Consider the following 26,895-nt stretch of genomic DNA (forward strand, 5'->3'; position numbering starts at 1 on the left):
AAAAGTGGGTAAATTGATATTACGGCATAGTTTAATAATTCTGTTAAAATTTTAAAACTTCGTCCACAGCATATTTTTCTAAGTGTACCCTAAATTTCAAAGAGAGTATCTGCATTAAATTTCAAGGAATGAACAAAATAAGAAATAATAGGTAAGCTGTTTAGTTCAGTATACAACATTAAAGCAAAAGTAGAGATAAAGGCACCATTTAAAGCATAGATAACTACGAAAACACCTGCATTCTAAGAGAGTAGGCAAACTGTGCACAAAATTGCAAAAAATGGCTACTGTCCCGCAACTTTATGTTAATAGGCACCAGGTATTTAAGCACTATTTGAAACAAGAACTGAACGAGCACAGGCAGGGCCCTCCATTTTTTATGCTGATAGTGAAATAGGGCATATCTGAGGAAACTAGTGCAATTACGTTTATATGGAGCAACATTTTTTTAAGTTGAATCAAATCCATTCAGTTACAACACAGACAGAGTGGAAGTGAATCTAATCTTTGAAATATTATAGTCTAAGAAAAAGGGGGCACAATTTATAAAATATGGTGTAAGTTATGGACCTTGTGTCATATGATATGAGTGATAGTGCAGCAAAAGTAATAGCAATTATAGGATGAAAGTTAACCTGGTAAGTAACAAGAGGTGTTTCATGAGAGCCTGCTGGACAATATGAAGGCTTGTCACGATTTGCTTTTGTTGCATTTAATGTTTCATCGACACAGTTTAGGTCATGTGGCGACTTCCAGCTTTGGTGAAGGAAGAATATCTTAATTTATGAAGAAGACATTGGACTTTATAAAAATTTTAACCAAAATTTCTTACTTTAATAGGGTATAATTATGTAAATTTTGCCTGAGGATATCACACTGATAAACATTGTCATTATTGGCAAGTACAGCAAGTTTCAATTGAATATCTTCAGTGATGAAGTAGCTATTGAATTTTGTAAAAAACTTAAACCAACAAAGATGCCAACATTTAATAACCCTCCTTGTTCTTCCAATAGTTAAGACAAAGAGGGGGCATAATTTATGAAATATAGGAGTCATAGACCTTGTATTATATGATGTGAGTGTTTAAATGAGGAGCAACTCTTTCAAGTTTGAAGCAAATCAGTCGAGTAATAAAAAAGATAAAGAGAAAATGCCTCAGAAATTTAAGGCAGGAGTCAATCTATATTCTCTGGCACACAAAAAAAGAGTCTCTGGTAGAAGCTACTGTGTGAAAGGTTTAAGTTCACATCTAAACTGCACATGAATATTATAAATGTATGTAATTTTTCACATAATTCTTTATCAGAGGAGTCTAGGAGAGTAATTCGCCTGAATCAGAGTCCAATACATTTAAAGATGGAATATGATAAGAGTTGGGCACAATATCAAAACATGCAAGTTCAAGACTTTAACCTTTACCCTGCTCTTATTTCTAAAATGGACTGGTCCATCATTCAATCTGGGCAGTACCATTTACTATTTGAAGGGGTGTTCAATGAAAATTTACTGACTGAATAGCGAACAGTGCAGACCATGATCTTGGTCTGCACTGGTCGCAAAGGCAGAATCACTTGCAGACAGCAGGCTAAAGGTTAAGTTGCATATGTCTATAAAAGTACCCTCTAGTTTATGTATTGTACTCTTGGTGCAGTTCAACAAGAAACTGAGGTGCATTTAACAGTACCTTTAAAATTTCTAGCAAAATGTTTGCTAAATAATATAGAGGGTCTTTTATTGGAGCTGTTACATTCATCAGAGCTAGAAATATCCCCTGAAAAGTTTAGTATCCTCATTTTAAAATTATACATATATCTTACAATATATATCATATTTTTCTTTATCAGTTTGAGGCTATACCTTATATTGTATACCCAAAACAAAAGTCAATAAACACGTTTTCATAAAGGGGGCTTTTTTTTCAGACAAAATTGGATTGTAAAAAATAATTTTCCTGTTTAAAGCACCTTTCCTTGTGACAACATTTTTTTCTGATAGAACTTGGATAAGCTGGTTAAATAATGTTAAATATTTATCCTTCACGGTACTTCACAGGCTGTCATCGATTAAACCAAGATAACAGTTTTGCAACCTTACTTTCTTGGATATCTGATAAACTTCAAAAAAGGGGCCATGTTCAACCATTTGAACAAACCTGAGATAGTCCATACGAAGATGCCTCAGACCATGTTTGGTGAAGATGTATAAAGTCGTTTAAGAGAAAAAGTTGTTTAAATCTTTTCTGTTTAAAGCTCTAGCAGCCCATTACAGAGGTTAAAAATACACTTGAACAAACTTAACAACAGCACTGCTGTGAGGAGCATTATATGTAGGAAGGATTAAGCCTGAACATCACCTCAAAATCAAGAGAGGTGAATGATTTATCTTAATTAATGGTCACTTTAATCTTAACTTTAGACACAGACCTAACAAGGTGGCGACTAAATGCTCCACCCCTTCAGGGAGCATAAAAATCAAAATCAGTAATGGTCATTCACTGCCCATGAGCAATGTTGCTGCCAAGTTTAACTGTTGTAGGTCAAGTCATTCTAGAAATACTGAGCAGAAAGCTTTTATGTACTAACACCACTATGATCAATAGAGATCACCTAATACCCACTGGCGATATGCCTGCAAAGTTTGAGGTGAGCAGGTCAAATCTATTTCAAAGCTTTATACTTTACAGTCAGTGTGACCTTGACCTCTGACCCTATCAACTCAAAACCAGTAGGGTGCTGCACACAGACAATTTAACTGAGATGGGTTGCAGGTAAAGAGTTTCTCGGAAAAGGTTCTTGTAATATCAGTTACTGTGGTCTCTGGCTCACTGATCTTAAATTAATAGGGGTCATCCACTGACCATGAGCAATGTGCCTTACAAGTTTAAGGATCGTACATCAAAGCATTCCGAAGATACTGAGTGAAACAGTTTTTGTATTTACAGTAACTGTGACCTTGACCTCTGACCAACAGACCTTAAATTCAAGAGGACAATGTGCCTGCTAAGTATGAGGATTATAAGTCAAATCAAACTACTGAGTGGAAATGGTTTTTGTACTAACAGTCATTAGGTGGTTCATTAGAAGAATTTGTTTAAAAGTTTTTCTGTCTTAAGCTTTAATATGAGTCAAATGAAATCATGTGGTCAAACCTGAGAAAGACCAATGCAAGGATGCTGCAGAAAGTATCCATCAAGTGGATAATGAGAAGATGTCTTTTAAAGGTTTTCATCTATTTTTATTCATTTATATTTTAAAAAGGTCAAGCAAAACAATTCAAACTTGATACAGCTAAATGCCAGTATGCTAGAGACCCAGTTTTGTGTAATTCTGGCCAGTAGTTTCTGGGGAGAAAATATTTAATAAGTAAAAGGATAGAAGCTGGACCATCCACCTATACTAATAGCTTACTTTGAGCCTTTGGTTCAGGGGTGCTAAATTGGTAGATACCTTGCAAGTCTGTGTTACTTCCATAAGCATTACTGGAAGCTGATCCTGGTCTAGCCATAACAGCTGATGATGGTCGTGATCTAATCTGCCTGTCTGTAAAATGAATTTATCTCTAGCTATTCCACTGTTATAGTGAATCAATATAAAGTGATAAATATTGTTAATATTCTGCATATGTTTTAAAATCTAAGCATAAATACAAGCACTGCTTTACTAAGAGAAAATAAAAATGTCTGGACACCGGTCAATTGCAAAATGAATGGCAAAGTTATTATGTGGCAAGACATCATGTGAATTAATTTTAAAGGAAATCTTCCTTAAAGCAAAAATCTTCATGACCTATGACTACTACACTGTACCTCCAAACTAGGTGAGCTATCAAAGACTATGCTACACTACTAAAATATTTCTATCTTATTGTTCTCAAGTGAGTGCAAAAAGCTGTTATCTGCAATGACAGAAAGAACCAGTTACCCACTTTCTGCACTGATGTAAACATGATACTACTTTATGCAGCAGTATTTGCAGATAAAAATATACAGAAATTGTAAAATCAAAGAATATATTCCATATACTCTAATCATATTAAGTGAAGTTAAGTGTGAACAATTCAACCTCTGTGAAGCAAAATACTGTTGAAAGGAATGAAAATGCAAAAATGTTACTGCTCTAGACAAGTTGATTAAACTAGCTTGAAAGAAAAATGGCTTTCTTTGGAATGTATAAAATTTGTTATCTATATGCCATCAACATAATTATACTATACCTGGTTTTTGAGTAGCAGTTGTTGCAGACCTTGGTCTCAGGGAGGAGAGTTTCTGGGTGTATATTTGTACAGCGGAGGCGTAGGAAGCTGCAGAGTTGGTGTTGTAGGAAGCAGGTCGTGCTCCATAGACTACGTTGCTATGGTTACCCGTATGAGAGGAATGAGGTCGTAGGTCATTACTAGAGGTCGGTACACTATGTATAGCTGGAGGATTAAAAGCAAATCTACATGCAGACTTAGTACTATATATAATAATTTCGGAATGGTTTGAATAAAATCTGGAAATATTTTTATAAGAAATTATCTTGAAATGAAAAATAAAATTTAGAAAAAATGCAGTGGATTCCAAAGATCTGACAACATGCAAAATATTTAGACATAAATATGACAGCTTAGAGGAGACAATCCAGACTTTAAAAATTTTGGAAGGAAGATTAAGAAACCTTAATTTTTGAGGTCCTGTAACTCTATCAAACATCAGTCAATATAAACTCATGACAATATACCAGTCAAAACACATCAGATTGCTCTTTGCCTGTTTCATGAAAACCTTTGACAAAATGATTAATCCAAAACAATCATTGAACTCAAGTGAAAGTTATTCTCCTAAGAGATAATCAACCAGATTACCATGACAATATACTCAGACTTAATACCAAGCACACTTGCCTATTTTGTATAAGATCTTTAATCAATGTAAGAAATCATACTGTATCTGGAAACAAAAATAACTTAATATTCAGCCTTGCAACTGTACAATAAAACAAAATCTAGCAGAACGTGCAAAAACTAGAAGCAAGTAAGCTGTAACTGACATCCATTTCAATTGTGTATGTACCTGTACATTTTCTACCATATTTACTCGCTTATAAGGCAGATCGCTTATAAGACGGGCTACGAAGTTTGCGCCAAAATCAACAGTATTTAACTATGACCCTCTTATAAGGCGAGTTCATTTTTTTGATATTTGTGGGAACTTCCATCAGAAAACTAGGCCAAAATTGGGGTATGACTTCATCATCATTTTATTAGCAGAAAATGGACTTTAGTAATAAATGGAACAAAACAAGTCAGAAAAGAAATTCCTTAACACTACAATTAAGTTTTCTTATTTTGTATTCAGCTTTTGGGAACAGACATTTTGTATCTTATAAGACCAGTTTTTCTTAATCCTATAGACATATCTAAATTTAATTACACAACTTACATACATTGTCTTTAAGAAGAAGAAGTTCAGCTTATTGTCTTTCTAACCTTTAACTTAGGCAACAAGTTGCAGAATAAATTAAAGATGAAGGTCTTCCAGTAACCTTTTTATTCTTTTTGTCCGGACTTCACATTAAACATTCTATTTTCTAACCTAATAAAATTTACCCAGATGGCATAATTATGCAAAAGAAAGTTATCTACTGTTAAAAACACTACAACTAGCCAGTGTTAGGAGCTATATGGCTGCCTGCCAAGTGCAAGCGGCCTTCTTATTAGTTGGTAAGAATTAGATAGAATTGATTTTAATATGAAATTCAATTCATCATATTATTTTATTACATTTGTATCTTTATATGGGTGGTACACCAATTTGAACATCAAAATTGTATAACTTTTTAAGATTTTTGTTTATCAAGATGTGCTGTTCTAGTAGGTAGGCCATTCTATATCTACTGTGCTGAGTTTGTATGAGTTATGAAATCAGTGAAAATGCATTATAACTTTATTTACATAATTCTATTTTACTCTCTATTACAGCCACAAATATTGTGAAATGTTGAAAAATTGTCATCTCCTCTCAACAGTGTAAACCTGTGGTGGTGTGATAAAGCTCATGTTTACACAGCAGGCAGGTGTAATAAATGGTGTATTGAAAGTTTGTTCCAGTTAAGAAAACAGCTCTATTATTTTACAAAGATGTATCTTCTCCAGTAAGAGAACTTAGATTAACCATCAATGTCAACATATCAGCATTTAGTAACTAAATTCTGTACATGTCTTGGCTCAATCAAACTGGGCCTGCAACATTTTCATTTGTTGTGTTGGGTGACCTGTGGATTTCCAATTATTCTATTACATTTTACTTTCCATGTTGCTGTGATACTCTATGTTTTCAACTGGAACAAACTTTCCTTACACCCTCTACATGCGAAGTGGTAGGATTAAATGATTTATATGAATAATGGTCATACCAGGAGAGATAAGAAGCCTTATATAGCATTACTTCTTGCTGCATGTGTAAAGTCCATGTTTATATCATGATGACAAAATCTGTAGAAATTGTCAAGGAAGGAAAGTGCATGACAGACAGAGAGACAGACAGACAGTCTGGTTAACACACAGTTAACTTTACCTCTAGGTACTTCCTCCCAGCCTGTTACTGTTCTAGGTTGTGTTGCCGGTTTATCTGAGGCATCGCTGTCTTTTCGCCTGTTCAACTGTACTTGTGACTCTGTTCTCATTACAGGGGACGAAGCTCCTATATGCTGCATTGAATTTCCTATTCAACAAGTAACTTTAATTAATGCATAGTCTTATGGAATATCCACAAGTTTTTAATATGATTAAACATTTTCTCTCTAAATAAACTGGTTATTTTTACCAAGTAAGTTTTCTCCAAAACTGTGTTGTAACTGCAAAACAAGGGACAATCTGTACAAACCAAAGTAAACTGTCTTTTAAACATGTATGTATGACCTTGACTTTGTATGGCTAAAAGTTGCTATCTGTAATTCATTTCACTGTGGTACCAGTAAATAGGTCTCCCTTTAAAATAACTGAAAACAAGGAGTTGTGTTCAATAAATGTTTGATGCACGTGGCATCCTTGTTGATACAAAGCAACCTAAGTCCAAAACGAGGTCAAGTTCAAGGTCAAGGTCAAACTGAGGTCAGGTGATGTCTGAAGATGAGGAATGGTCACAGGTTACATCTGCATTAGTATCAAGTCATTCTAGTTAGGGGTATTGATGCTAGACAAAACAGTCCCATTTGGTTAACCCCGTACGGACGGACAAACGGACGGAAAGGACAATCCTTATATGCCTCCCGCATCAGTAGATGCCGGGGGCATAAAAATTATGAGAGGTACCTACAAGTGAATTACATGATATAAAGCAGAAATCTTATACTGTCTATTAAACTTTTCATGTTACTGTGCAACTCTCACCTTATAACAACATGGCTAAAAGTTCCTTCTGCACACTGTCTCAGTATGGTCAACACCTGTGAGAAGTTACTTCAAATACCTTAAGATATTAAGAGTATGTACAATACTGCCTTCTGACCTCTGACCTAACTGTAAAACCTTGACATTGAATAAGTATGATGGTTTGTGCTCAAAGCATTTTCTCATACACATTTTCTTGTACACATTTGTGTCAACTTATTTGAAAATCTTTCTGGAGTTATAGAGAATAACAGGTTACTGTCTTTTGAGAAAAGGTTTCTCAGACGAGCCTCGCTCCTTCCGGACCATATCTAGCCAAGTCTGAGAAATCCCTTTCTCAAAAGACAGTTACCTGTTATTCTATTTATCATGCCATAATTTATTAACAACTTTTATTCTACCTTCATTCGAAATAAAGGGCAAAACTTAGGGCTAAAATAAATTTTGCTGTTTTGCTGGACTTCTTTTTTTATTTTATTTTCAAAACGATGCCATCTTGTTTTTGAGAATAACTGCTGAAAGACATATTTACGCAATTATTTTTTATAAACATGCCCTTACTAGGTACATGAGACCATGTCACTAATGTATAGCATATGCCAACCGTATTTGCAATTACCACAAAAAGTTTTTATAACGAAAACGCTTGTAGAAAAATGGAAAATGACTCATGTAAAGCGTTTGTTCAGGATTTCAGCTCTCTGCACTTACATCAAGGAATATTGCATCTGGAATGGAATGTTATTGAATAAAATCATCAAGGAAATGGTAAAGCGGCGTTATGGCATGTGTATTTAAGTCACGTCTAACGTTTGCTTGGTGAGAATGGGTATCCGTCTTGCAACTGAACAATTGAACTTTGGATAAAAATTCACTTGGCAGCAAATTAAAATTATTGATTCATGTTCAACAGAACAGAGATGTCAGGTACAAAACACAAGGTTAGCCTTTGTTTTTCTGCTTTTATTTTATAATATTTGGGGTTTTAAAGACCTATTTCAGTAAAGTATGAGAGCATAGAAATTTTTAAAAGGCAAGGCAGACACAATCTGATGTCCTTGGACTTTATCATAGGTCTACATGGTGTAAAGCATTCTCAAGTCACTGACCTGAAAAAGGCTGCTTTTCTCAAACAGGCTTTATCAGGCAGTTGTTACAGTAATGGCATGATAAAATAAGAGGGTCATGATGACCCTGGATCGCTCACCTGAGTAATATGAGCTACATGTTTCAAATGTCAAACTGATGATAAAATGTTAAGAAAGTTAGTAGGTCACATTCATAGTCAATGAAATTCAGTTTTACGATTTGTGCGCAAAACTGTGTATGTCATCAAAATTTCAAGGCTTATCTTAAAAAACAAGATAGTAGGCCAGTAGGTCAAGGTCACAGTCAAGTGACATCATATTATTTGGGGTCATCAGGTAATTATAATTAAACAGTCTTGGAAATAGGATCAGATGATTTTTTAAGTATTTTTCCTATATAACTCACATAATAACTAAGTGACCCCAGGGCAGGGGCCTCTTTTAACCCCAGCGGCATAATTTGAACAATTCTGGTAGAGGACTACTAGACAATGAATCATACCAAATATCAAAAGCCTAGGTCGTATGGTTTCAGACAAGAAGATTTTTAAAAGCTTTTTCCTATATAAGTCTATATAAAACTTGGGACCCCCAGGGCAGGGCCTCTTTTCACCCAAGGGGTACAATTTGAACAATTTTGGTTGAGGACCATAAGACAATGCTACAAACCATATATCAAAGGTCTAAGTGTTGTGGTTTCAGACAAGAAGATTTTTAAACTTTTTTTCCTATATAAGTCTATGTAAAACTTGGGACCCCCAGGGCAGAGCCATATTTGACCCTTGGGGGATAATTTGAACATCTTGGTAGAGGACCACTAGATTATGCTACATACCAAATATCAAAGCCCTAGGCCATGTGGTTTTGTACAAGAAGATTTTCAAAGTTTTCCCTATTTAAGTCTATATAAACCATGTGACCCCCCGGGGCGGGGCCATATTTGACCCTAGGAGGATAATTTGAACAATTTTGGTAGAGGACCACTAGATGATGCTACACATCAGATATCAAAGCCCTAGGCCCTGTGGTTTTGGACAAGAAGATTTTTAAAGTTTTTCCTTTTGGTTGCCATGGCAGAGTTCTGCATTGAATTCAATTCTTTGAATAATTCTGAAAGGGGGCCACCAAAGGATCATTCCTGTGAAGTTTGGTGTAATTCTGCACAGTGGTTATCAAGAAGATTTTTTTAGAAATTGTTGACGGACGACAGATGACACACGACTGACGACTGACATCAAGCGGTCACAATAGCTCACCTTGTCACTTCGTGACAGGTGAGCTAAAAAGTTACAGAGTGAACAGGATTGTGTAGAAGCTGGAGAGAAACAGTCATGGTCCTGAACTTTCATGCATGCTGTAAAAACACAATTTCACTACCACATCATTTAATACGGATGAGAATTAAATAAATTGAGTACTACATGTCAAAAGAGTACCTGTTGTGGGTACATGTGAACTTGCTTCTCCCGCTGTTTTACCACCAAGGAATATACTTGCTGACTTGTTGATTTTGGTATATGTTGTAAGCACTTCTTCTAATTCACCCTCACTGAAACATTCAGATCATCATAAAGCAACACTCAAAAGGAAAATCAATACAACTGTTCTTATCTTGCTAAATTAATAAGGTGTATGTACTGCCCAGTGAATCAAGTATCTTCTAACCATAAAAAAAAATCAACACAGAAGTGAATGACAAAAGATCTATTGTAATGTCAATAAAATAAACTTTTGATAAAAGTAAAAAAGAAATATTGCAAAATTCTTTAGAAAATTGTTCATTTTTGTAATGGTTTAAAGTTATTGATTTTAGAAGTGGAAACAAATTATTGTTTCAAAAGGCCAAACAACATTGCAATGCTTTTTAAATTTCAATTAATGAGTTTGTGCAAATATATTACATATTTTGATAGCACCTGTCACATATTCAGTTAGTTCTCTATATAAGATATGCATTTCATATTAAACCATGACTACAAGTGTAGCAGGATACTGGATATATCACATCATTCTGTGATACAGTAAACCTTTAGTATTTTACCTACTAACCTTGCTGTGTGTACAAATCTGTCAAATTTGTCCTCATCTAGACCATCAACACTTTCTGCTCGTCGCAGGTGGGTATGCTTCCTCTCCAGCTGTTTCCTAGCTCGGAGCTGCTCTGTTTCCTGTAAAAATACCAGATACTACTTAAAATTCGGTATAACACCTTTTATATTTCACTTCCATTTGGCAAACAGACAGTCTGGGTAAACCTGTCTCATAACTGCAATTCCATCTACATTACATACTTGATATATTCCCTTAATATATATGTTAAAGAATTATATCTATTTGAATACATCAAACATAACTACAAGCTGGAACTAGATACCCATGAAAAATGACTGATTGAGCTAACATATTTGCAAATGTTTCCATTACTTCTTAAAACGTGCTGTGCCCCAGAAACTTACTTGCTAAAGGCTTATTGAACAACTGATAACTGTAACTGACCGATAATTTATGAACTTGAATGAAGCTAAGAGAATATCTACCTGATTATGCAGTTATGATCTATAAAAGATAAAGAATTTTCAGCAAGGTTGCCCTTCTTGTTCTTGTCATGTAATGATGGTTTCATATGTTAAAATACATGATAACCATTACCAGTTACTATCGGTAGTAAAATCAGATTACCTAAGGCAGGGATAAAGGGCAATCAACAGTATGTTACATTTACCTCAGAAAGATCCTAAGTTTTAGTCCTCCATGTTGCAACTAAATGTACTGACAGTCTTTTAGACAAAATATTTCACTGGCAATCAAGTCTTAATGTGACTTTAATAGACTTTAATATGACCTTTAGAAGGGTAAGTCATTAGAGAATAAGTCTGGGAATAGAATTATCTTAGTATGACAATAGTTTTTCTAAGAAGCAAGCATAAAAATTGAAAGGCAGCCTGAAAACCCTCCATCAGTCTTCTAAATTAACCAAATACCTCACTTAAATCTATTTACCAAAATCTAAACAAAACACAACAAATTTGCCACTGCTATCAATACAGCATTTTGTGTAGTGTAAATCAGTATGACACTGCAGTGCTTGCAATTAGTTTGGAAATAATAGGGTTCAGTGTACCCCCACCATGACAAAAAATGAGGAACTGTGAAAAAAGTTTTGGGTACAAACTAATTCTCAACAATTTAGCTCTGCTGCTTTTTTGTGATTAAATGTCTGGTCAATGAAGACTTCTGTTGACCTTAACATCCTGTCACAAAGATGTTACCTTATTTAGAATGAATGCAAATTAAACACTTCATGGACAAACCGTCCCACAAAAGTCACTTACATAATGCAGGATCACTTAGCCAGTCATCTTGGAAGTTTTTAGGTTATTTTTTGCATTTTTCTTCTAAAGGCAAGCAGACGCCATTTTTATTGAACATTGCCAACTCAACTTGTAAGGCTGCAACCCACCAAATGCACTTAGTCCCACACACAGCCGCAGTACTAACAATTCAGTCTGAGTTTTCTCCCCTTTAAAAAAGTCTCTAATCTCCTCCATGTCGACAAAAATGTCAAAATAAAAGTTTCTTTCTCAAAACTGAAAGGATATTTTTGTGTACATTCTATGCAACGGCTTTGTCTAAAAATTAATGTGTACTGTTTTATTTCAATGCGTATTTTGATATGTTTACGCCGTAATCGAGATCACTGCACTGGCAAAGGTTATACACATATTCATTAAAATTCAAAATATTGGTTTATCACCACTACTATCTTTTATTTGTGTAACCATATACAATGGTATGTTACCTTCCTCCTGAAAAGTTACTTTGAACCCTCTATACCACTATTCTTCACCAAACTAACAAATGTAACTTTTGTCCATTTTTGCAGTGGGGTAATATCTCCAAATATAGCTCATTTGACTGAAGCATGTGCAGTGACAAAAGGAAGTCTACAGGTTACTTAAACATTTATTTGAAATTTAGGACTAAAATTTTGTGTCTCATTATAATGAAATACCTGTTTTGTCAGCTGATCCTACTCAAACCAACTCAGACTGGATCAAGAGAGTTTACTAATGAACCAAATTTTTACTAATTTAAGTACTTTTCACCCAAATGGCATTTCTGACAAAAAAAGCTTTTGAGAAAGTAATTAATGTTTCAAAGTCTTTTTTATAAGAGGGTGTACTTTAAAACAATACTGAGATGAAAATCTACAGAAGTTCTAGTATCTTTTTTCATCAACTTTTGAGGGTGATGAACAGGTAAGATAATTATAATGTTTAAACTTCAATAACTTAACTGGATTTTTCTTTCTTTGGAGAATGGTCTGTGCTTTAAAGTAATACTGATATGAAAGTCCAGATCAGTATATTTTCCAGAGCTCTGGAGGGTTGTGAACAGGTAAGACACATTGTTTTTCTGACAAAAATGGTATCAACAAATCTAAATGATATTAAATGAAAATGATAAATTCTGAAACAGTATGAAAGTCATTAGTATGGCACCAAAACTGAGAGCTATTATTTGAAGCCTTTTGTTCCAGTGTAAGTATCAAATTTGCATTTCACCAAAGTAAACTTCAAGCAACCGTTACATTATTTACCAGTCTGTCCAACAGTCCTGCCATGCATTTCTGAAATATTCAACTTTAAATTCTTAACTCATATTTCTTTTATGTCTGAATCAATCATTCCTTAAATAGATCAGCATCATTTCTATGATGTTTGTAAATGATATAATTATTTCTACAAATGAACATGTTGAGATTTGATTATGCGACTTCTATAATAAAGAAGAAAAAAAACATCTCAGGACACAAAAAACCACTAAAACCAAAAGTTAAGTTTTTGAAAATAGTTCTGGAAAAAGTTTTGAAAAATTAAGGACATCTGCTACCCACTTCAAAACAAAAATCAATAGTCGGTTAAAAAGCTCAGTCACAGCTTACGTTGTATTGTTAATGTCTTGCCGATCTAAAATAAAACTTATATTATCTTATCTTAACAGAATCCATACAGTTTGCAGAATTTCAAGTTCTAAACAGAGTATGTAACCTACTACTTTTGTAAAGTATACTAAAAGGCTCACAGAACAATCAAGATGTCTGCCTTCTTTTCAAAGTATCCCAGTTTTCATCATTAACAGTAAATTGCAAAAAAGACACTGCTGCCTTAAAAATTACATTTCCCCTAGATCAAATTCAGAATCAGGTTTTTTTTCAGTATTTTAATGTAACATTTGTTCAAATTCGAGCCAAATACATATTAATTTCTATAACGAACTCAACTAATACATACTAACAGGTCTAGCAATACACATTACCTCTTGTGACTTGGTAAGTAGCTGAAATAAGACAAATGTCTTCTCTTGTCAATAGACTGTGATCTTTAATAATCAACAGGATCTAGATTGGGGCCTTAAACATATACAGCATAATTATAAACCTCTCAGATTGTATATCCTATTTTATCTTACTTCCTTTGATTTTTTTGAAAAGTACTCCAGAAAAAATACATTTAAAACAGCTTAAAGTAAGGTTACCATATAAGAACTTTAACAATATGTGGACTAATGAATGTTATAAAACTGACTTTAGAGTCAAGATTTAGAATTAAACCTATTGATTGGTTATTTCAAAAATAACCAATCAATGTCCTGAGAAAAGATGACTAGTAAAATATCATTCAATGCCTGATATCATGATGACCTTGACCTAAAAGCAATGGAAATCACAAAAATGCTATTTCAATTAGTTCTAGAGTATTCACATTATAGAGAAAGTTCAGGTGGACAGTGCCTAGTTATCCCACTCTGACCCCTGCACACAACAGTGTAGACAGAACATAGCTCTCAGCAATGTTGTGATAAATATTTGTGCTAGGTTTGAACAGAATCAGAAAACTGATCATGAAATGATGTCTTAGACCAGTGTCACCATCGCTATCTTCTGATCAGCTGGAATGGACCTTGATTTATATGACCTTGACATGGATGCTGTGCATTGCATAGTTCAATGATAAGACCAATATAGTGTGTCAAACAGCAAACCAGAGTATTGCATGGACAGTACAAACAGTTTAGTACCTTTTCACCTCTGCAGAACTTAACCTGAAAGTGAGCAGCATTATAACGGTGTACTGTACAAATCCATGGTCCACTTTTATGTATAAATCAAACTAGAACAGTCACAGGAGTGACTTATACCCCCACAGTATGGTCTTGTCACAGAAGAATGGCAACCATAAGAAATTTTAAAAATACTTAGAATAATATAAAACATAAAAAAAAAAAACTTAATACTTAAAAAAATGTTTTTACTTGTCTTTAGAGTTCTTCATCCTGGGCTTCCACGGTACATATAAGTAATACTAGTATATGTGCCCAGGATGAAGGATGAGGTAAAATAAAAATCTCTAATATTAGAGATACACTAAAAATAAATACAAAAATGAATTACTAACGTGTACCACAGAAAAATTTTACTTTTCTAGGACTAATTAATAATAAATTGAGCTGTCATAAGAACTAGCGTCGCTCGATTTTCTCAGTGCTACTCTAAATCAGAGCTTTGCCAGTAAAAAAAATACAAGTTAAAATGGAATAACTCTTGTCATAATCAAAAAGTGTTTGGTTGTTTCCCTCGGTAGATTTGATAGTAAAATAACTTTTTTAGTTCCAAGTCAAAATCTTAAAAGTAACAAGATATGACTAATACCAAAATTAAAAAAAATTCAATAAAAAAAATTTAGTCCAAAAAAATCACAGTATGGGGGTTAATCACCTCTTTGGTGTAGATGATGGTATAAGAAAATTTCGATGTTTTCCTAAAGCTAGTGATGAAAAAGTTAATTATGACTTTATAAGTAACTTTTAAAAAAAAGTAAAGTCTAAAGAAGGAACTGACGCATGATACACTAAAGTATCATATAGGATTAAATTTGACCAAGTTTCATTAAAATCGTCATATGTGGAAATGTCGGTAAATAGCCATTCCTTTGATTGACCCCTACTAGTTTTTGACCTATGACCCAGACTGTTCTTGCCAAGACACTCTCAAGTTTAACATTCTGACCTAAGTTTAATATACAATCCTAATGTGAAGCTAGAAATGCTTAAAAAGGTTTTCCTTCTGTATCCTTTGTGACCTAGTTTGTGACCTACCTAACTGACCTGGTTCTTGTCGAAATGAATCTCATGGTTGAACATTTGTGCCCAAGTTATTCAAAATCCTCATCATAAGAAATGTGGACTAAAGTGTTCAATTCTTTTCCTTTGACTTAGATGGCTTGACCTTTAACCGACAGGACCCTGGTATTCCAACCTCCCTGTACAGGTTGAACATTTGCCAAGTTTCTAAAATCCTATGCATAGAAATATGGCTCCAGGACACAAGTTTTCTCTTGTATCTGACCTATGTGACCGTTGACCTACCTAGGACCTGTTCTGCGATGACACTCCTTTCAGATATGCAAACATTGTGACCAATTTAATCAATATCGCATATGCATGAAAATGATTCTCCAGGAAATAGCTTTCCTTGATTTGACCTTGACCTCAGTTGACCTTGACCTTAGACCTAAGGACCTTAGATCTTCGCATTAACATTCCGTCATTCATTGATGGGCAAAATTGTGCCTAAGTTTACAAAGTCCTTTGATGTGACCTAGCTCGGACATAGTTGTGGAACCCAGCCGACCCAATCGCTCGCCAAGGATTTATGAGGGCGTCATAATTCTGACCAATTTTCAAAAGGGCCAAAAATGTACCTACAAGTGTTAACAAATGTTTTACTTTTTTACATAGGACTAGATTTTGACACAAGAGACCCATAATCGAACTCGCTCAGATTTTATGTTGAGGTGAACAGACTTTCAGAAACAAGTTTCAATTAAAAGGGCCATAAATGTAAACACCAGAGTGTTAAATGTTTCCTTTGATTTGATGAATACCTTTTTTGATCCAAAATAAAGTTTCAAACGTACCAAGATTTTATTTTGGTAACATTTTAACAAAAGTTTCATTAAATGGGCCATAATTGACCTCTAGATTAAATCAAAGTTGACGGGGGATCGCCTGGTGTACGGACTGATGGTAAACTGAATTAGTATCAATAAAACCTGTTGCAGAGATTTGCATCAATTTTACAAAAAATTCTAAGTTAAAAATGGGCATAATTCTGTCAAAATTCAATCAGAGTTGTCGGGATTGTTTCTTCTGGTGTAGATTTTGATGGTAAATAAGTATTTTAAGTTTCAAGTTAATAGCTTTGACAGTAACAGAGATATTTGACTTTATCAAAAACTTTAACCAAAAATTCTAAGTTAAAAAGAGGCATAATTCTGTCAAAATTCAAATCAGAGTTATGGGGATTGTTTCTCCTGGTGTAGATTTTGATAGTAAATACCTATTTTAAGTTTCAAGTCAATAGCTTTGATAGTAACAGAGATATTTGCTTTTATAAAAGAACTTTAACCAACGCCGACGCGAGTGCAATAGCTCTACATTTTCTTCAAAAAGTCAAGCTAAAAAGTGAGAAAAATGCCTAAAATATTGAAAATCTAAAAACAGAATTTCTAAAAATAGACTAATTCTTGGAATTTATGGGGAAGTACCTCGGTACAAAAGTTAAAAAAAGGTTACTTCCCTTTGGCTCTAAGCCAATCAAAATGATATATAGTGAGAATGCATCAAAATTAACCTTAAATTCTAAGTAAAAGGGGGCATAATTCATGAAAAATTGGCTCCTATATAGCCCCCACCCAAACATGTTTGGTGGGAGTATAAACATTGTGACTAAGACATTTGCTAAGTGGAAAATGGCCCTGCTTGGCATATGACTTTTCAATGGTCAAACTTAACTTCTTTCACCTACCTAAATTCAAGGCCAAAACTTTGCGTTAGTATTCTGGGATAAATATTATCATGTCTGGATTTACTAAGAATCTCCATGAAGATCTCTATTTCACATGTATGTTTGTTTGTTTCATGCTTGTCAATGACTGTATTCATATCTGTCACAGAATTTGTGACCTCAATATTTCTAATGGCTAGTTTAAGGTGAAACAAATAATGCAATTCAAGAACTTAAAAGCAGCAAATATGTTTCTATATTTCTGACACTTCATATCAATCAAAATAGTGGGAATCAACTTTATTCTCAGAGGAATTCCTACAGGTTATCAATTTCGTAGGTGACAACAAGGGACCACTGGATAAAATGGCTAAGCTACCATCCCAAAGTGAGATGTCCACAGAGTGTGATGTTTTTTTCCTTACTAAAGTTTGTATCTTAAAATACTCTATATATGAAAATGTGTACAAAAAGTCAATTTATTACAAACTGAAAATCTAAAAAGACATACAGGAGAATTGGAAAATTTGGAAATCCACAGCAATACAGGCCTAAATTCAACTGGAAACTCACCTACATGCATATCATCTTTTTACAGTGACTGCACAGTTTGTCCACTTGTATGCACCCCTTACGACCATTCATTATTTGCTCCATAAAGTTTTAACTCACCTTGTTGTATATATGAACAAAATCCCCGAGCTGTTTCGCAAGGATTCTGCGTCTGTCATTCAATGGCAGTTTCCTACTAGGAACAACAACTTTGAATGATTGCTGCAGATTTACAGCTGCTCGCTTCAAAAATCTCAGAACCAGATCCTGTAAACAACATATTCATACAATTAATACAAAAAATCTTTCATTCTTTTGATTGCTGAAAGTGAAAAACTAAAATTGGCAGACAAGACAGTTATCATTCTTTTCTAAACTACTAATAAATTGTGACCTCATTATTAAGTGTGAATATAAGACTCAGTATGTACGCCTGAACAGCTGAATACAAAAAATCACTACTACACTCGAGTCAAACTTAATTTGAAAGTTCTCAGTTTTCTTTGGCAATACAAACACATATATAAACTACAGCTGCTTTTCAGAAAAGTGCATGTCTCCCACAACTGCCTATTCATCTGAATAGTAGTATAAGATCAAATGAGAAATGTTTGAGCGTAAACCCTACTCATATATTCTTAATTCCCAATCAGACTTTCAGTGCTTTGATTATCAAAAACAACCCAATCAGACTTTCAGTGCTATGATACAACCCAATCACACTTTCAGTGCTTTGATTATCAAAAAGGGCCATAATTACGAAGTCACCTGGGCCAATTTGGCTAGTTATCAAACTTGGCAGAGAACTTATTGGCAAACACATTTTGTTCAAGTTTGTTGAAGATCGGATGAGAAATGTTCGACAAGAGTGCGGACAAGATTTGTGACAGACAGACGGACAAACAGACAGACAGGAGTAAATCAATATGTCTTCCACCACACAGTGGTGTGGGAGATATTACATATATGAAAATATAAAAACAAACATAACATGTATCAACAAATTGAAGAACATAATGAAAATTGAAGCCAGTCATCATGGCTTGAAAAAAGAATTAGTTACCATCTGCTCGTTTAGTCCATCCATGTCATCCTGTGTCATAGAGTTACAGTCAGTCATCAATCTCTGTTGTACTCTCACAAGGTACATAGCAAATGCTGTTCTAGCTTGCACTTTACTGAAAACATACATCTTCTCATTAGTGAGAACCCATACACAAGATAAAACAATCAGTGCTAAAGAAGCAATCCAAGTTCAAAATGGTGTAAATCACTCACTGGAGCCTGTTATTTACGACTGTCATTTGGTTAAAAGAAATAATCAATCTTAAAACTTGAAAAAAGACATATGGTTTTAGTGATTTTTATCAACATAGCCAATACAGAACTGCTCACCTTAGAGAATGACCTTTCTGCAATAGTTCTACAACATTATATTTTGGCTCTGGTGGGGCAGGTGGTGGCGAGGGTGACCTAGACCGGGATTCTTTTTTCATTTCAGCACCATTCTCTACAGTATTACTAGAGTGATCTCCCTTCACCTCGGCCGCTGAAACAGCACTATTGTCTACATTAGTTCTAGCAAGGGCTGCCAGCCCTGTACGCTTTTCTGAACTACCTTCCTTTCTAGCTTCTTTTTCAACAACTATTTTAATGACTTCTTCACTCTGAGTTCTGGAAGGTGGTTTGTCCACTTTTTGTGACATCACATTATTTTGTTCTGATATATTTCTTTCTGTGATCGGAGGTTCCTCATCTTCATTCTCCTCCTGGTCCTCGCCAGAATCCTCCGGTACACCTTGAACCAACTTTCTACGCTCATTTCCTGAAATTTTACCATATGTAGAAGTATGGCCTAACTGTGTGGACAACTTTCATTCTTTGGAAATTGAATCATAGTTAACTTACTGGGGATGTCATACTTCCATGTACATATATGTGCTGCAGCCAAAACACAATCTAACCACCTAACAAAAACTGGAAATATTTCATGAACGATTGATACTTTTGACAATGACCTGAATAGAAAAATAGGATATTTATAGTAAAATATAGTCTGTCTGATTACTGGATTTACATATTACATCAAATGACAAAGTCTAAAAGATCATGTGGAAATTATGGAAGTTTCTCTGAACAAAGCACATATTATTTCAAAAGAACACTCAATCCTAAAGGACTAAAACCCAAATACATACTTGCTGCACGTCTTCGTCTCCTGCTTCTACACCGTTTTGTTCCAAGCTTCCTCTCATATCGTCTAGTACGTAACATAGCTTGGGCATATGCTGCTGCCAGCTGATAATTACAACAATGTTCTAAATAATTATATACTATAAGATGACATATTGACAGATATCGGTGTAATATGTATTATTCAATTTAATGCTAAATAATGAAACACTGTGCATATAACTCACTTCAAATCACTCACTGTGAGTAATACACCTTTACCAATCTTTATGTGCCTTGTGTATTTATATCTAAGGTTTCATGTAAAACGGGATAAAAATTTTTCGTTCCTCTTTGCTCTTTATAGTGTATTTCTTGATACAACTAACCTTATATGATGAGAAATTTATAACATAATGCTGCAAATAATAAAATGAAATGGAACTTCATGTCTTGTGCATATGCAAAACTTCCCCGTAAGAAAGACTCTTTTTAAAGTTAAATTTTGATCTTGTACTTCTTACCTATTTTTGAACCCTTTAGCATCACATTTACTGTTATCATTACCATAATGATAAAGATCATTTCAGTGAAAGATTTCCATAAAGATGAAACATAAACCCACTTTTTACATATCATTTAACCTTTACCCTGCTAAATTTCTAAAATGGACTGGTCCATCATTCAATTTGGGCAGTACCACTTCTAATTCAAAGAGGTGTTCACTGAATTTACTAACTGAATAAAGAATAGTGCAGAGCAAGATACGTGCAGGCTGATCTAGGTCTGCACTCATCACAAAGGTAGAATCACTTGCTGCCAACAGGCTAAAGGTTAAGAAAAAGAACCATTCGTAAAGTTGTGTATACTCACCTCAACAGTAGGTTTTACAGAATTTGAATTATTAGCCAGCTGAATGTATGCACTTCTGTAAATAGTAAAAACAATATAGCTTATTACACTGTAGTAATAGTAATTTTCTTTCAACAGGCTGGTCAGAATAACTGAAATACATGTGTTAGAACAGTGTGAGTTTAAGTTCAATTTAAGTCTGAATAAAAACAAGAGCACCGCCTTGCGGGTGCTGACGCTCATCTGATTTTTTTTTGTGTAATAGAAATATTGTCCTACCCATGATTTTCTAAGTCTTAAAAGGGCCATCATTCTTGCAAAAAGCAGGATAGAGTTATGTTTCTTGATTTACAGTGTCCACTTATGATGGTGAAAAACTGTTGCAAGTTTTAAAGCAATAGCTTTGATAGTTTATGAGAAAAGTTGACTTAAACATAATACTCAACCAAGAAAATGATTTTCTAAGTCCAAAAGGGGCAATAATTATTGCAAAAAGCAGGATGGATTTATGTTGCTTGCTGTACAGGGTCAGCTTATGATGGTGAACAAGTGTTGCAAGTTTCAAAGCAATAGCTTTGATAGTTTAAGAGAAAAAGTTGACCTAAACATAAAACTTAACCAAGAAATCTGATATTTTCTAAGTCCAAAAGGGGCCATAAATCTTGCAAAAAGCAGGACGGAGTTATGTTTCTTGCTGTACAGGGTCAACTTATGATGGTGAACAAGTGTTGCAAGTTTTAAAGCAATAGCTTTGATAGTTTAGGATAAAAGCTGACCTAAACATAAAACTTAACCAAGAAAACTGATTTTCTAAGTCCAAAAGGGGCAATAAATCCTGCAAAAAGCAAGATGGAGTTATGTTTCTTGATGTACAGGGTCAGCTTATGATGGTGAACAAGTATTCCAAGTTTCAAAGCAATAGCTTTGATAGTTTAGGAGAAAAGTTGACCTAAACATAAAACTTAACCAAGAAATCTGATATTTTCTAAGTACAAAAGGGGCCATAAATCTTGCAAAAAGCAAGATGGAGTTATGTTTCTTGCTATACAGGGTCAGCTTATGATGGTGAACAAGTATTCCAAGTTTCAAAGCAATAGCTTTGATAGTTTAGGAGAAAAGCTGACCTAAACATAAAACTTAACCAGGCAACGCCGACGCCGACGCCGACACCGACGCCGACGCCGACAACCGCTCAAGTGATGACAATAACTCATCATTTTTTTTTCAAAAAATCAGATGAGCTAAAAAAAAAGGTTTAAGTATATAAACACAGACTTCTTTGTTCTTACAAATTTCAGGTAGACAATTTGTCAGTGTGGCATAAAAGCAAAGCAATAAAATACTATGCAATATAAAATAAAATTTACAGTTACATACTCACATGATGCATATAGTAACTAATTATGTCTACCATCCGTGAGTACTCTAATATGCCAAAAAAGTACTGAAAATCTATCCCGGTATTATAACAACAGGTTGACTCAAACCATAATCCTGGGGGATAGTACATGTCCAAAGACTCACTTAATCAGTATATCAATTTGCAGGGCTATTTGATGTTCTAGTAGATCACTAGCATGAGTACAATGTACCGGTACTGTACTTTTAAACAACCTGTAGTAGTTTATAGTTTTGATCACAAAAAGGTCTAGACTTCATTATACAGAAAAGATTTAGTTGACTAGAATGAAGGAACTGTCTACACAGCCATATAATGAAGTCTATGAGAATGTTTCACAGTTCTAAAACTATGACAGTCTCTAAACACAGAAAATAGTAGAGTCAGAGAGACATTACTATAGCCCCTGATGAAGTTTTTAATTCATACAATGAGCTATAATAAGAAGAGCTTTTGCACTCTATTCATACAATGCAGACATGGATCAGTCTTCACCACCAGAGCTCATGGTCTATACAAGTCTGAGAGATACAGCCACTTAAAGGCAGTCAAATTTAGCTTTGATAGCAGATTCATAAAATTATAAAGGTTGCTTTGAAATTATTTCATTGGCATTAAATGTCTTCAACTGAAACTGTTTTCCTGAGGCAGGGATCATCCTAGGCGATTTGAGCGATATCGCCGCTTTAAAGTCGGCCACTTCGCCTAATTATCGCCTCCGGGCGAAATCCAAATCGCCGAGTTTTTCAGCGAGTTATTATCTGTTAAAGTTGTAAAACTTGATGCATATTCTAGATTAAATTATCGATAAATCCACAGTCAACCCCGCCTACTCGCCTATCAAACTTCAGCCAATCGTAGCGTTAATATCCCACAGTGTCAATCAATAATATTGTAAGCCGCCGCCATTTTGAAAATTTTCAATGCACCGGTACAAAATATTGTAAAAAGGCCGCCATTATCTACGAGTTTGATATTATTTTCAAAAAAAATAATAAATAAATAAATTAAATGTATAAATCGGAACAAGTTGATGCAAAAATCAGGCATTATAAAAGCACGAGAATCGAAACATGAATGAAAATTTTCACGGCGTTTTGATTGTGCACCTGTTAAATTTACGAGTTTCGGCCATGTAAATTTCGGATAAAAATTTAAAGGCGACTTTTTCATAGCAAAGTTTTTACTTTATTTAGAAATTCATGAAAATGATAATGCAAGAATCAATTTCCTTATTAAATAATTACTGTTTATAAGTTACAGCTAGACCCACAGAAAGTGGATATATATAGGCAGGAAACTGAATGCTATGCCGATTCTTCTCCTTAAATTCCTCAACTTCTCCCTAAATTTTTTGGAGGGAGAAGTCACTTCTCCCTAAAATTTTGACCTAGGATGATCCCTGCTGAGGGTATAGATAAATTTAAATAAATAGGAACTTTATTTGTATGTTTGAATGTAAAATAACAATCATGACACAAACAAAATTTATTCCCCCAAAGATAATAATAATTTTATATGATCCTTATGCAAAAAAAATAACAAGAGCATTAACTAACTAATAAAGTTATGTACACAAATACTGAAAATTGTGACAGCTGTACAAATGAAAGAAAACCTAATTGCAGAACTAAAATAGTAAAAGACAAATGTATGTCAGGCCCATGCAAAGTGCCGTTATACATGTACCTGTATTTCTAACTTACTACAGAAACAATGCTACCAATTAACTGAACAGAACAAGTCTAAACTACAGATTATGTGTATCAGTGGTATATTATAGGAAAAGGGTGTGTAAACTAACTGGGTTTGATACTTACAGTGTTAATTTTTGGCTAACTGCACCCCTAATAAAAACCATTTGTAAGTAAAATTCTACGATATATACCTTACAATAAATATAAGGCCCTTAATGACCCAAACTTAATAAAATACATCTGTAAACCATTTTAAAACTAGAAGGTGTTTTTGTCACAAAAACATATGTCTCCCCCCTATGTATACCTTTAGCTCTGGTGGCTATTTTGTGCAGCAGAGCAGAACGTGCCAGCAATATGCACAACTAGGGTTGGCACTGACCACTCCTGTGAAGTTTCGTTGAAATCTAGCCAGCAGTTTGACCTGTGAAAGCCGGACAAGATTTTTCTATCTTTAGCTCTGGCGGCCATTTTGTGCAGCAAAGTGGAATGTGCCAGCAATATGCACAACTAGGGTTGGTACTGACCACTCCTGTTATTTTTCGTCGAAATCAAGCCAGCAGTTTGACCTGTGAAAGCCAGACAAGATTTTTCTACTTTTAGCTCTGGTGGCCATTTTGTGCAGTGAAGTGGCACATGCCAGTGACATGCACAACCAGGCTTGGTACTGATCACATCTGTGAAGTTTCGTGGAAATCCAGCCAGCAGTTTGACATGTGAATGCTAGACAAGATTTTTCTATCTTTAGCTCTGGCGGCCATTTTGTGCAGTGAAGCAGAACATGTTGGCAATATGCACAATAAGGCTTGGTACCATTCACTCCTGTGATGCTTCGTCAAAACCTGACCAGCAGTTTGACCTGTGAAAGCCGGAAAAGATTTTTCTATTTTAAGCTCTGGCAGCCATTTTGTGCAGCGAAGGGAAACGTGTTGGCGATATGTACAACTAGGCTTGGTACTGATCACTTCCATGAACTTTCGTTGAAATCCAGCCAGCAGTTTAGCCTGTGAAAGCCTGACAAGCTTAATGCAGATTGACAGCAGACAGACAGATGCACAGACAGTCCCACGGACAAAAGACAAAGGCAAAAACAATATGTCTCCCCCATCTATGGGGGAGACATAAATATAAGAAAGTCTGAGTAAAAATCTTGTAAACATGTTGCTAGAAAATCTCACGTGTGCAAGCCCAAGGGAAAGAATGTGTATAAAAGTTAAAAAGAATGCCACAATGTACTAAGTTTAGTGAAAATCAATCGTATGGTTATTTTAAAGAATTTGTTAATAGTTAATATTTACTTCTGTTCCTTAACATTTGTCATCAATGTTATGATAAATAAATTTTAACTTTCATTTTTACATTGTTTCTTTAAATGCTTACTAAATGATTTAAATATTTCAAAAGTGTGCTTATATACTGCTATTCATCAGTGTTTGAAATGTGAAGGGATGTTAAAACTGCCATTGACTTTCAATTTATTACAACCTAAAACTTTCCAGAATTTTGCAGCTGATAAAAGCAAGGAAATGGGGATACTATAGCTGAATTCTATTGATAAAAGTTTTTGTACCAAACCTCCATACAAGGTTTCAAGTAACAACAAATGATAATAATTCAATAAATAAAATACAACAAAATGCATAGTTAACATAAGAAAGCAAGTAAACAGCACAAAGATGTTAGTCAGTACTAACTGGAAATATATCTAACTTACTTTGCTCTAGATCCTGCAGATGTGGAGCTTCTTGAAACAACAGCTGTTGATGTACCTTTGTGTCTGGAGGAGAAGTAGAGACAAAACTTCTAATAATTAGGCAACATTCATTCACATGCACTTAGTAACAAATGACTTGAGGAGAATTGCTATCAAAAGTAAAATAAACAAGAGCTGTCAGTTGACAGCGCGCTCAACTATTCTCAATGCTTGATAGTATAATATAAGCTATGAGTAAAACTTTAACATTACAACAAGCATATTCAAAGTCGAAAATTCAGTCAAAATGCTTGATAGAGTTGCCTCCTCCTTTTTACAGACTGGGGTCATGATGGTAAACAAGTATGCAAAATATGAAAGCAATATCTCAATGGACTTTGAAAATATTTGAGGTGGTACGCAAACTTTAACATTTATTCTTAGTCGAAAAGGGGCCATAATTCAGTCAAAATGCTTGATAGAGTTGCCTCCTCCTTTTTACAGACTGCGGTCATGATGGTAAACAAGTATGCAAAATACCAAAGCAATATCTCAATGGACTAAGCATATTCTAAGTCGAAAAGGGGCCATAATTCAGTCAAAATGCTTGATAGAGTTGCCTCCTCCTTTTTACAGACTGGGGTCATGATGGTAAACAAGTATGCAAAATATGAAAGCAATATCTCAATGGACATTGAAAATATTTGGGGTGGTACGCAAACTTTAACATTTATTCTAAGTCGAAAAGGGGCCATAATTCAGTCAAAATGCTTGATAGAGTTGCCTCCTCCTTTTTACAGACTGGGGTCATGGTAAACAAGTATGCAAAATATCAAAGCAATATCTCAATGGACTTTGAAAATATTTGGGGTGGTATGCAAACTTTAACATTTGTGTGACGCTAACGCTCACGCTCGCGCTCACACCGACACCGGGGCAAGTAGGATAGCTCCCCTATTTTTCGAATAGTCGAGCTAAAAACCTTACTGTTAACTGTCTATGTACCGGTTAGTGCAGAAATTTAAGAAGTAATCAGTTTACGACAATGAAATTTTAAAGAATTTCTTTCCAACTTGAGATTGATGTTAAAAGTTGTGATGATTTGGTCTAATGCAAAGCCTACATACCTTTCTGGGTAAAGTTTCTGATGCAACATCAAGTTGTTTGTTGTTGTGAATTGCAAGAAACTTCTGCAAATAAAATACAAAGTAAAATGTTAAATC

At 34.6% G+C, this 26,895-nt stretch overlaps 1 protein-coding gene across 11 annotated transcripts in view; it reads right to left on the reverse strand.

The window, feature by feature from the left end:
* LOC123524761 (tubulin polyglutamylase TTLL5-like) overlaps positions 1-26,895 on the reverse strand; it is a 61,400-nt gene that overhangs the window by 16,042 nt on the left and 18,463 nt on the right. For 3 of the 11 annotated variants that reach the window (XM_053538046.1, XM_053538058.1, XM_053538025.1), the window contains 16 exons: positions 26,800-26,862; positions 25,694-25,756; positions 24,103-24,129; positions 20,905-20,959; positions 20,058-20,157; positions 19,255-19,684; positions 18,923-19,037; positions 17,980-18,126; positions 14,541-14,564; positions 13,060-13,089; positions 10,509-10,627; positions 9,896-10,008; positions 6,557-6,703; positions 4,216-4,419; positions 3,450-3,542; positions 1,688-1,774 (listed from right to left, as the gene is read on the reverse strand). In XM_053538046.1, coding sequence (XP_053394021.1) covers positions 1,688-1,774; positions 3,450-3,542; positions 4,216-4,419; positions 6,557-6,703; positions 9,896-10,008; positions 10,509-10,627; positions 13,060-13,089; positions 14,541-14,564; positions 17,980-18,126; positions 18,923-19,037; positions 19,255-19,684; positions 20,058-20,157; positions 20,905-20,959; positions 24,103-24,129; positions 25,694-25,756; positions 26,800-26,862 — 1,817 coding nt within the window. The remainder of the gene's footprint in view (positions 1-1,687; positions 1,775-3,449; positions 3,543-4,215; positions 4,420-6,556; positions 6,704-9,895; positions 10,009-10,508; positions 10,628-13,059; positions 13,090-14,540; positions 14,565-17,979; positions 18,127-18,922; positions 19,038-19,254; positions 19,685-20,057; positions 20,158-20,904; positions 20,960-24,102; positions 24,130-25,693; positions 25,757-26,799; positions 26,863-26,895) is intronic. The other 8 variants (XM_053538074.1, XM_053538041.1, XM_053538035.1 and 5 more) reach the window with 8 other exon arrangements.

Source organism: Mercenaria mercenaria, chromosome 1, assembly GCF_021730395.1.
Source record: "Mercenaria mercenaria strain notata chromosome 1, MADL_Memer_1, whole genome shotgun sequence".
NCBI lineage: Eukaryota > Metazoa > Mollusca > Bivalvia > Venerida > Veneridae > Mercenaria > Mercenaria mercenaria.